This window comes from Monodon monoceros, unplaced genomic scaffold (genome assembly GCF_005190385.1).
Source record: "Monodon monoceros isolate NGI ecotype Baffin Bay Population unplaced genomic scaffold, NGI_Narwhal_1 Super_Scaffold_10, whole genome shotgun sequence".
Taxonomy (NCBI): Eukaryota; Metazoa; Chordata; class Mammalia; order Artiodactyla; family Monodontidae; genus Monodon; species Monodon monoceros.
In genome coordinates, this window is record NW_021703766.1 from 40538665 (window position 1) to 40549874 (window position 11210).

An 11210-nucleotide genomic window follows, 5' to 3' on the forward strand; every position below is an offset into this window, starting at 1 on the left:
TGGCTTAGAATGGACGACACAGTAATTCACACACGAAGTCTGCTCTGCCCTCTCTGGTTTTGGGGGCGGGGGGGTGGGGGGACAGGAAGGTGGTTCAGACAGCTTCTGGTGGTTCTTTCAGTGTGTCTATGGGGAAATGGGAACCTGGAGCTTCCTAATCGGCCGTTTTGCTCTGTGTGTGTTTTGGATGCTGGAATATTTTGTTCAGTCTGACTTTGTTTCATTTGACCTAATTAACAGATAAATACTTCTAACTGAAGTTGCCAATAGGTAAAGTTGAAATTCTAAAATTTGTTCACTTATTCAGCAAATATTTATTGATTGTCTACTGGGGATACAGTAGTGAACAAAACAGATGAAGGGCCAGTCCACATTTCAGTGGAGACAAATGATGGACAGGTTACAGAAATACATAGTGGATAATGTGGTGGTTTGTGAGATGGAGCCAATTAACACAGAAGGGAAGACGGGGTAGTTTGGGGTCTGAGACGGTGAGCAAAGACCCGAGAGGTGAGGCCTGACCCAGGCAGATACCGAGGCGTAGACCCACGTGGGCAGAGGGAAGGCTTGGTTATTCCTTGGTTCCAGGAACAGAGAGGAAGTTGCAGTGACCAGGGCAGCGAACAAGGGGAGAATCTAGGTGTGAAGGTCAGATCTTGTTGGACCCTGTGGCCACTGCAAGGGTGGGCTCCTCGGAGGAGGAGCTGGAACCGTGAGAGAGTTTTGAGCAGAGGAATGGCTTAATCAGAACATTCTGGGCTACTGTGTTGAGAACAGACTGGAGCGGGGGACAAAGTCTGTGCCCAGAGTTCAGGACAGGATGACAGCGGCTCAGACTAGGGTGGTTTTGTGGAGGTGGTGAGAAGCAGCGGGTTTCTGAATGTAACTGTAGTGGGCGTGTGGTCTCGGGGGGGCCTGGTCAGCAGATCCTGGTATTGAGAGCCAGGTTGCTGGACAAGGCCCCGAAGGATTGAGCACTGGGACTCTAGTGTTGAGAGGTGGCCGGCAGTGGGGACATGGCGGGGAGGAGGCTGAGAAGCAGCAGCCTGGAGCCGGGGGGGCCGGGGAGGGCGTCCAGGACAGTAGGTGAGGGAAGGGTTTCACAGAGCAGGGAGCCATGAGCTGCCAGGTTGCTGCGAGGCCAAATGAAACGAGGACTGAGAACTGACCAGTGAATTTAATGCTGTGACCATTGGAGACCTTGAAGGGTTCCTGAATTACTGCTGAGGGTAGGAGAACTTCAAAGAACGTGGCAAAGATTAAAATAGTCTTAAGTTTGTAGAGGTTTCTATCTTAATAAAATTGGGTGCCTATGGAATTAGGATAGATTTTGTTTTCTACACACTTTCAGGAAACAAAATTTGCTCCATACTTACTTTTAAGATATTCTTTTAAAAATGAAGACACTACTACAGTTCAGTAGATTTAATCAAGACAGATTGATCACTTATAGGAAACACCACAACTACTGTTGAGCCCCAGCTCTGCACAAAGCACTCGGCTCAGTCCCTCTGCACACGTGATTCTGTGGTTGCACAGGAGTGCCGCGCACCTTGGTGATAATCACAGGTAGAGGGACGTGCAGAGGCCTCGCAGTCTACGGAGGGAGCCTGCCTCCAAGAAGGGACTCCACTAGGGGAGATGGGTTGGGGAGCTGTGATGGTTGTCTGGACCAGAAATGAGGAGAATGGCACCATTCTTACAGCAGGACAGAGTCTGGGGACGTGAAGATCTGGAAGCCACAGGGCTTAGTGGTTGGCAGACCCAGGGGAGTGTGACTGTATAATTCTGAGCCCTCGTGACTGAGAGTAGCCAGCTCGGAGAGGAGGACATACTGAGTGGGTTTGGACACGAGTTTCAGGTTAGTGAAGGTATAAGCCTAGAGCTCAGGAAAGCGGCTGGGGAGGCTCTGGTTTGCTGGGGTTTGAGGAGAGTCAGAACTTGTGTAAGTGTGAGAGGTGGAAGGAACAGGACCCCAGGAGATGAGGGTCGAGGGGAAATCAGAGCCGTGGTGGAGGAAGAGGGTGGGCAGCAGAGCCTCTGGGGCTGCACAGCGGTGAGGAGAACAAGGCCTGAGGAGGGGTCCCTGCCTGGGTGGCTGGAACGTGGGACACTGCCCTCCATGCCACAGGCATCATGGGTGTCCGTCAGTCGTCCCCTTGGAGATACACACGCACACTCCCTAACCACAGGTGTGTGTGTGTGTACACATGTGTTTGTATAGGTTTGCTCCTTTACGCTTGAATTATCTCAAAAAGGATGCACAAAAAATGAATTACACTGTCACCCATGAGGAAGGAAATTGGTGGTTGGGGAACAGAGGTGAGAGGTAGATTTTTCACTGTGTAGACCTATTTATTTTTAAATATTGAACCACATGCATGTGGTTACCTGTTCAAACAACCAAAAGAAAAGCACAATTAAAAAGTTTTACAAGAATGAGATAGCCCTCTATATACTGATACGGAATAATCTCCACTTATTAAGTACAATAAAATAAGGGGTAGAAAAGTGAATGTAGTAGGTTCCCATGTGTTTAAACTTGCGTGTGTGTCTTTTAGCTAGAAAGATACAGATGGTAGTATTTGCCTTTTTATGCAAAGAATGTTTCTAGCAGTAGATCCAGACTGGTAAGAGGGTGTCTCTGGGGAGACTAGGGCAGGAGAGGAAAGGAGATGGCTTGTGTTATCCTCTTTGAAGTGGGTAGCAGTGCATACTATCCTCTAAGTGATTTGAAAAGAATTTTATTTCGGTAAATGAGTTCCTGCCTTTATCAGATGATATGTGTGTGTCGATCAGCTACTCTGCACCCGATGCCAGGGGCGCAGTAGTGCCCAGAGCTGACTGACCTGCCCGTCATCTGTAAATGAGCCGTAAGCTCTGTGCGGGTCTGACTCGTAGTAGGAGGTACTTCACAGACGTGTGTTGCTGGCCTGCCTCCCTCTTCTTGCCAGGAAGTCCCTGTAGGGAGCCAGATTTTGCCTGCCTCCTCGTCTCACAGTTAACCTCTGCCTCTTCTACCCAGGATGCCTTCTTCAACAGAAGACGATGCTTGTCTGCAGAGCACACAGCAAGAGGACAAGGGCTCAGAGAGAGGTGCCGACTCCCAGACAAACTCAGAAAACCCAACACATGGTTGGTTATGTAAAAGACGGTTAACTTAAAATCATTAATGCTTGGAAATTTACCAACGTTTAGGCTTTCCACTTTTAGATGAATTAGAGAGAAGGTGACAGAAACTGATATTACCCAACTTTCTGTTTTTGACAGTACGGCTTCCAATTTTTTTGGTAACTTTTTTCTTTTTTGTTATTTGAAGTATAATGCTCACCCGGTAAAAGTGCGCAGATCTTAAGTGTACAGCTCATCAGAATTTTTCCTGTGTATTACCATTACCCACGCCCAGATCAAGCTGTTGAACATTTCCAGAACCCCAGTGGTCTCGCTTACGCACCCTCCCTGTCTGTAACCCTGCCCGGTAACCCCTGTTCTGACTTCTGTCACCATCAGTGTTGCTGAATTGGAAGCACATGGTATACACTCTTGTGTCTTCTTTCACTCAACTTTATGTCTGTGAAATTCATCTAGATTATTGCAGGTAGCAGTGGTACTTTTTTATTGCTGAGTTGTATTCCACGGTATGCATATACTACAGTTTATTTAGCTGTTCACCTGTTACGAGACATTGATTGTTTTCAGTTTTGGACTACTGTTAACAAAGCTGCTCATAAACATTTTCGCTCAAGTCTTTGGAAGCTTCAGATGTTTCAGATTGAGAATTTAAATTGCATTGTTTTAGGAAATGTTATGTTCAGCAGTGGTTCCTTGTGTGTACTGGCCACTGTTCTGGAAGTCGTTAGTGGGGCCCTAGCAGGTTCAGATAGCAGAGACACTGGAGCATTTGTATCATATGGCCGATAATTATATGTGGTTCCTTTTCAGAGAGTTTACTTTCCCAGTTGTTTAATCATAATATTTAACAAGGCAGATACGTGTTTTCTTAGTCTGATATTTGTTTCTTAGTTATACTAAGTGATCTGCATTTTAATTTTTTAAAATTATTCTTTGCAGTTGGATACTTTGGTTACTATGAAGTTTATACTCTTGTAGTCTTAGTGAGTAGTTCCTCAACTAAAAGTTGCATAAAATGCAAAAAAGTACATATATATACATATATTATGGAGTCACATATCAATAACCTATAGGAAAATTTGACTTTTTGTACAGAAACTTTACCTGAAAACACTGGAGATGCTTCCATTAACAAAACTACAGGGCCTCTGAAAAGGTATGCTCATCATTGTTGGGGTCTGCTTTCCTTTCTTGCCTAGCGAATAAACAGAGATGAGTGTATAATCCTCTTCACTTTCTTCTAGCTTCCACCCACAAATAAAATGGTTCCAAAAAGAGGATGTGGTCATATTGAAGATAAGAATAAGGAATGTAAAAGATTACAAATGTAAATACTTTAGAGATAGAGTTGTTTTCAGGTGGGTTTATGGATAGCTTATAAAGTAAAAGAAATAATTTCTAACATTTTAAAAGGCTGACCTCACTTCCTCTTGTAAATCTAGTGCCTGGGTGGGAGAGAAGTTTTACTTGGCTGACTTGGAGCTGCAGGCCAACATAGTAAAAGATGATTGCAAATGCACGGTGAAAAATGATGAACCAATAATCACTCTTTCGAAAGAGAAAAAGGAGTCTTGGTGTGGCTTACTTAGACAGAGGGTGAGTTGAAATCAGCTGCGCTTGGGCTTAACACGCTGAGCAGCATGTTTTATTCTCTCACTTAACATAAACTGTTATATTGAACAGAATCCTAACGTGGCTTTTGATTTTGATCACTGGGAGGAGTGTGACGAGGATGAGGACAACCACTTCTCCAGGGTAAGGGGGGCACCCATCCCTTGGAGAGTCGTAGGTCCTGAGCACCGTGGGGGTGGACGCAGTCACTCAGCTGACTTCAGCAGTGTGGGCTTCGTGGAAATGGGTCTTAATGCAAAGCCCTTAGGTATCCGTTTTCTCCTCGTGGTTGGTCTTGGTGCTAAATGTTCTGCTTTGAGGAAGTTATCAACTCTTGGTTATAGACATACCTCCTTATAACACTTTTACAACTACTTCTCCTAGGAAAATAGTTTATTCATAAGCAGGCAAATTTTACCTGCTTGTTTCTTGCTTAAAATAATGAAAATATAAAATAGGTCACAAAATACAGAGCTAGAACCCAAAGGGACTTTTTCTGCAATGACCAAAATAATGGGGGGGGGGGGGGGGGGGGGGGAGATTTGCTAATTAATCTATAATTAGTAACATATTTTTAATAATATCTCTCTTAGCTGGTAAATTCTAAAAACCCGTCCTGCAAAGTGGTAGAGTTGGTTGAGACCAGTGACAAAGCTTCAGATGAAAACGAAAGTGACAGTGAATGAGAATGTGAATTAAATCCTGCAGAGCGGCCAGAGGACTCTGAACGGAAATGGATGTTGCTACATGACCGAGAGCTGAGAAGGCAGGCAGTCACGTTCAGACCTTTCGTCACTTCAAGGATCAAGTATAACTGAGCGCTACCTTGTGGCACCGGGATCAGGAACGGTGAGAAGTTCTTAACTGATTGAAAAGTGGGCCGACGATGAGACTCCGGAAGGAAGGTAGAAGCAGAGACACAGCGAGTGCTGGGCTGTCCTGCCCATCGCCTCCGGTGTGAAGCCCACCTCAGCACTCAGGTTGAGTGGTGCCCGCCGTGGCGTTCGGGTAATGAACTGTACCATCTGGAGTTCGTTTTTCTTTTTTTTCATTTAGACCTGTGTTTGGTTACATTCTTAAAACCTTCCCTTGTGCATATAAATTGAGATTTCTTAAAATTCATACCCCGCACGGCTTAACAGATCTTTTCAACCGTGAGTTAGTTGAGATTCAGGGTTAACTGTCTGTGTACTAATACCCCTAGTATTTCGATGTTGATAGCTACCCAGGGTAAGTTTACTTCTTGTGAAGAGACAGTCCAAGGATGAGAATGGGGTTCCCTCAGCAATAGCAGCCTGACCCAGGGCTTTCTGGAGGTAAAGCTAGTGCTTCCGAAGAACCCTTGGAACCTGCAGAGTCCTGGACAAATAGGACACAGGTTTCTCTCCAGTGGAAACGGAAAAGGTCATGTGGGGTGCCTGGAGGTAACCCTCAGAATACCTGGATGTGGTGAGCCCTGAAAACATTCATGACTCCATCCTGGGATGAGGCTGCGGTGCCTTAATAAGGTCACGAGGTTATCAAGAAATGTGTATTGTCATTACCGCTTAAGTGTGGGAATGCCCAGAGCCTGACTTTTCATGGTAACTGGAAAAAGTTAGACAGGCGAGCTATTGGGAAATTTACACCCTGTGCACTGCTTTAGTGTGGGTCTGGCGGCTTTGCCTAGGAGTGGAAAAGAGCATCGGTAGGTTGTGGGAACTGCCCGCAAGATCTTTCTTCTTTTTACACATCAGAAAGCACAGGTGCCCAAGTCTGTGTATGTCCCAGGTATAAACCACCAGGTATGTCCCAGGTATTAAACGAGAGGTAAACTCTCTGTTGTCAAGCTGTCGTGTCCTGTGAGCAGGCGTGGATCACCGTCTGGCTGTCAGTTTCCTCATCTGTAGAATAAGACGTTCAGCTCCTTGTGGGGCCTCACCTGGCCTCGGGGGCCCGAAGCGCTGCTGGGCGGGGTCAGGCCGCTGCCCTCTGGTGGGAGGACGCGGCATCCAGCCTGGACAGCCGCCAGGAGCGCATCCTTGCTGCTGCCGTGACTCCCGTGGGTTAACTGGCAGGTGTCCGATTGGCACATGAAGTGCACGGGGAGTGATTTTCCTTTTTCTTGGCTAAATAGGGCAGGCTCTTTGGGAAGTGTGAAGTGCTGGTGTCTTTGCTGGCAAAGGTCCTGATTCTGCAAAACTCTTTTAATGTCCTCATCCAGTATACCCTGCTTCCACCGGGAAGGGCTCTGGGTCGGCAGCCAGGCCTCCTGAGCTGCACCGGCTTTCCTTGCGATTGTTAGCCACCTGCAGTGTGTGCTCGGTTGTATTGTCTCTTTCGTAAAACAGCCCACAATAATAGCAAGCAGTAGAGCTGCACAAACGTGTGTTGCCCACATGCAAATGGTGGCGTCCTGCTCTCAGAGAAGATAGAATACTGATGCTCTCGTGTGGTTCACTACCAGCTAAATGAAGGTATTGGCCAGAGGAGGGTCCATGTTTAAATTTCAGTTTCTTTTTTGAGACATTTACTGTTATTTGAAGTTCTGAATAACATTTGGTAAGACATAGGACACCGGCTTGTGAAATGTAAACAGTTACTAATTGCTTTTTTTGTTCTCTACTATTAATATGTACTGACCTCACGTTTGGGGGGAAATTTCTGAAATGCCTGGTAAAAGTACTTTCGTCTCTATGCTTCTAAAATTGCTCACATACTTAGGAAATTTTGGTGTGAGTGTCTTCTGCAGTATATCAATAAAATTTCAGTGTTTTCACAGAAATGTTACTTTCTTCCATTTTTTTAGACCGTATTTTGTCAGGAAAATCCATGAGTGCCAAATGCAAAATAGAATTTTATACACCACACTTTCTGGTTTGACCGAAATGCCAGTGAAGGCTGTCAGGGAACCTGTGATGCTGAGTCCCTTGAGCCCCTTGTGGACACAGGCTGCAAAACGGTTCCGGACGGCCAGCTTTGCACTGGGGGCCTTGACGTCCAGTCTGGGGCAGACCTGCTACATACATCCTAGGTGAAATATGGGTAGGTAGTAAAGCATTTGTACTTTAGTATTTTAAAAATCTATTTCAATCAAAGCAAAAGTTCCACCAATTTTATATTTTTATATATATATATATATATATATATATATATGTATATATATATATACACACACATATGCACCTTTCTGATCACTGAGTTTAAAGAATTCCCTTTATTGAAGTAAGTGTGATGTGCCCCTTGTTGAAGAGTCACCGTGTGGTGGGGGCCGTTCTGACTCAGCCCTTCCCTGGCCACCAGCCTTCTGCTGGGTTACATCCTCACCTGCTAACTTCAGCAAACACCCACCCAGAGAGCTAAGGATAGCTAAAAATAACAGTATTATACACATATGAATACATTTTTTTCTTAAGAAAAACATCAGGAAGAAACAACCACAAATATTGCTTACAAAAATAAATTCTTCACAGCTTAGACTTGGCCACAGGAGGCTGAGCCTTGTTACTCTGGAGCTTCCTCTGCGGGGACGACTTCCATCAGCATCTGAAGGTGCATGGTGAGAGGCTCTGGAGGGAAAAAGTGCAGTCAGAAAACCGTAATTTAAAATTAGCTTCGCGGGCTTCCCTGGTGGCGCAGTGGCTGAGAGTCCGCCTGCCGATGCAGGGGACACGGGTTCTTGCCCCGGTCCGGGAAGATCCCACATGCCGCGGAGTGGCTGGGCCCGTGAGCCATGGCCGCTGAGCCTGTGCGTCCGGAGCCTGTGCTCCGCGACGGGAGAGGCCACAGCAGTGAGAGGCCCGCGTACCGCAAAAAATAAAAAAAAATTAAAATTAGCTTCGCCTTGCTTATCAATGAGCAGTGATATTATTATTACTTCTTGGTGATGTCTCACATCAGAGCCTGTGCTCAGGGGACACAGGTGGGTAGAGGTGGGCAGACCCATCCTGGGAGCTACGGTGGTTCTTTGGAGATAAGTTATTTCCCATTAAAGCATTAGGAACCTACTAAATATTTTACTGCCACCAAAACATTTACAGGAAAAATATGAATGACTCAGTTATATGCGTATATTTAACTACCACTGACCAAAGATCGAATGTTTGGTCTGAAGTCACTAAGTCTGCATCTTGTTTAAAATACAGGTTGTTAATTCTTTTTACCTCCTTAATTTTAACTTCTTATTGGTTTCTGTACGGAACAGCTTGGCTAAATATTCTAAAGCTGAGAAATAAGACATATTTCAGGCCTTTAGGTTGTAAGTCATCCTAGGTAGATTCTCTGTCAGTATGATCAAATGCAAGTCCATTTTCAGAGGCATGGGAAAAAGTGGCTGTTTTTCAGGTAGTAATATACCTTTTCTTTCGTTTCTATAGTAGTGTCCCTGCAACCCCTCTCAGCTTCGGGCTTAGATCAGCGTAAAGAGGTTAGGGGTAGGGGGAGCTATTTCAAGAAGGGGGAAAAGCCTTTGGGAAATAATAAAGCCGTATTTTGGTTTTGCTGTCCCTTTGGTAACGAACGTGAAACAGATTCTCTGTCTCTTATAACACCTGTCAGGTGAGAGGTGGTACCAGTTTCACAGGTGGGGGACACACAGGCAGAGGGAGTGGAGGCAGGCATCCCCGTCGCTGGCGGCTCAGTCTAAATGGAGTCTCAGGGCCAGCTTCCCCCACTTGCAGTTGGGTTTTGCTCTTTGCTACCTTGTATGTCTCCCTAACTTGTATGCATCTAAATAAAAAACCACATAGGGGTGCCTGAGGAATGACTGTACTTCCCTGGTGAGAACGAGCTGAAGGCAGATTTTTCATCACATTTACTTAAATACTACGTGGCTGCTGTATAGATCCAGGATTAAATTGTACACAGCCCAATTCCTGCCTCTGGGGAACTCATGTTTAGGGTGAGGGAGACCAGGCAAGGCTGTGGATCACTGTTGGTCTGGTGAGGGGCTCGGGAGCCTGGCAGGCTTTTGTGAATGGCGTTCCTTGCAGCTGGCTGTGCCATGTAGAATATAACACACCCTTGGGTGTACTTCAGGGTCCTCTGATGTACTCTGCCATCACTGCTTTCTTTTTCAAAATGAAAATGGCTAATATAGCTAAACTTTTAAACAACTTGCCTAAAATACACAAGGAATCAGTACTGCTGAGTGAAAAGCAAGAGCCGTGGCCTTGGTGTTGGAAGGCGCAGGCTCCCGTCCCAGCTCTCGCATTTTGGGTGTCTCTGGGATGCTGCTGACACTCCCAGATGATGTCCGGGTATCAGGCACAAGGAGGCAGTGCTTCGGGTATGGGATGCACAACGATGTGAATATGTATTGTCACTGCTGACCCGTACACTTAAAAATGGTCAAGATTTATGTTATGTGTATGTTACGTTTGAAAAAAAGAAAACAAAAAACGGTGCTTCCTTTTCCTGCTTGCTACAGGAATTGATGGGAACAAAGGAAGAGGCCACAGGTGGACCCCAGAGGTGTCACACTGAGGAGATCAGGTCATGCCTCCTCCCAAAGAGGAGATGAAATTTGTTAGCTGCTCAAGACCCTGTGATAAGAAGGTCCTGGTAGAATCGGGACAGATGAGGCTACAGGATGTCGGGCCTGCCTCACTTTACTAACAGCAAAGCAGTCCCTCAGTTGATACTTACTTGAGATTTTCTGAGCCCATCCAAACTTATAGTAGACAAAAAGGAAATAAAATATAAGGCCGCTCAGCATAAATAGCACACAGTAGAGATACTCCCATGCAGGCTGGCTGATGATTGGGGCCAAAACCAAAAACACGGATAAGAGAGTCACCAAGATGGGGATGAAAATGGGCACCTGTAGGCAAAACAGAGTGGTGTCATGATTTGGCCATGTGCATTCATTTCCTTTTTGAAAATTTTCATTCAAAACAAAACACTTGACAGAAAGAAGAATATAATGAACTCCATGTACCCCTCCTCCAGTTTCAATCATTTGTAAGTAAAATTGCCAACCTTAGTTCGTCTTTTTCTTTTCCCTAGACTGTAAAGAAAACGCCATCGTGTCATTTTACCTGTAAAATACGCGTCATACATCTCTAACTGATGACGACTTTGTTTTTAACACGTTTGTTCCCTCCTCTCTTTCTTGTCATTAATTCGTAGGAATTGGATGGTTTATCCTATACAGTATCTTCATTCTAGCTTTGCCTGATAACTTGCTCCTCTGTCCCTCTTGTTTCCTGTAAACCAGTAGTCAGCTGTGGAGGCAAGAATACTTTGTAGCTGGAGCAGTGCACTTCCTCTTGTAACACATCATGAGGCACTTAAGGTCTGACTGTCACACTTTTGAATCCCTAAAGTCAATCAGTGGATTCAGGGGCTGGAGAGGAATCCAGTCCCAGCAGATCTGGATTCACCCATTTCTCCAGGGCGTTTGGTAGGAAATGGCATTTAGAAACCGTAATCTGGGTGGTTGGGAGTACTCAGTGTTCTTTTATAAGGACAGAGAAAAAAAATTTTTT

The 11210-nt window shown here is 45.4% G+C and overlaps 2 protein-coding genes across 4 annotated transcripts in view; one reads left to right on the forward strand and one right to left on the reverse strand.

The window, feature by feature from the left end:
* TDRD12 (tudor domain containing 12) overlaps nucleotides 1-7661 on the forward strand; it is an 82151-nt gene extending 74490 nt beyond the window's left edge. The window contains exons 27-32 of the mRNA XM_029213062.1: nucleotides 3026-3135; nucleotides 4228-4288; nucleotides 4377-4490; nucleotides 4575-4728; nucleotides 4816-4887; nucleotides 5337-7661. Coding sequence (XP_029068895.1) covers nucleotides 3026-3135; nucleotides 4228-4288; nucleotides 4377-4490; nucleotides 4575-4728; nucleotides 4816-4887; nucleotides 5337-5429 — 604 coding nt within the window. The 3' untranslated portion in view covers nucleotides 5430-7661. The remainder of the gene's footprint in view (nucleotides 1-3025; nucleotides 3136-4227; nucleotides 4289-4376; nucleotides 4491-4574; nucleotides 4729-4815; nucleotides 4888-5336) is intronic.
* A 451-nt stretch (nucleotides 7662-8112) lies between these two features.
* The window catches only part of SLC7A9 (solute carrier family 7 member 9), a 31107-nt gene continuing 28009 nt past the window's right edge, over nucleotides 8113-11210 (reverse strand). For all 3 annotated transcript variants that reach the window (XM_029213099.1, XM_029213106.1, XM_029213088.1), the window contains exons 12-13: nucleotides 10369-10543; nucleotides 8113-8291 (exon numbers count right to left, since the gene is read on the reverse strand). In XM_029213099.1, the coding sequence (XP_029068932.1) occupies nucleotides 8227-8291; nucleotides 10369-10543 (240 nt within the window). In that variant the 3' untranslated portion in view covers nucleotides 8113-8226. The remainder of the gene's footprint in view (nucleotides 8292-10368; nucleotides 10544-11210) is intronic.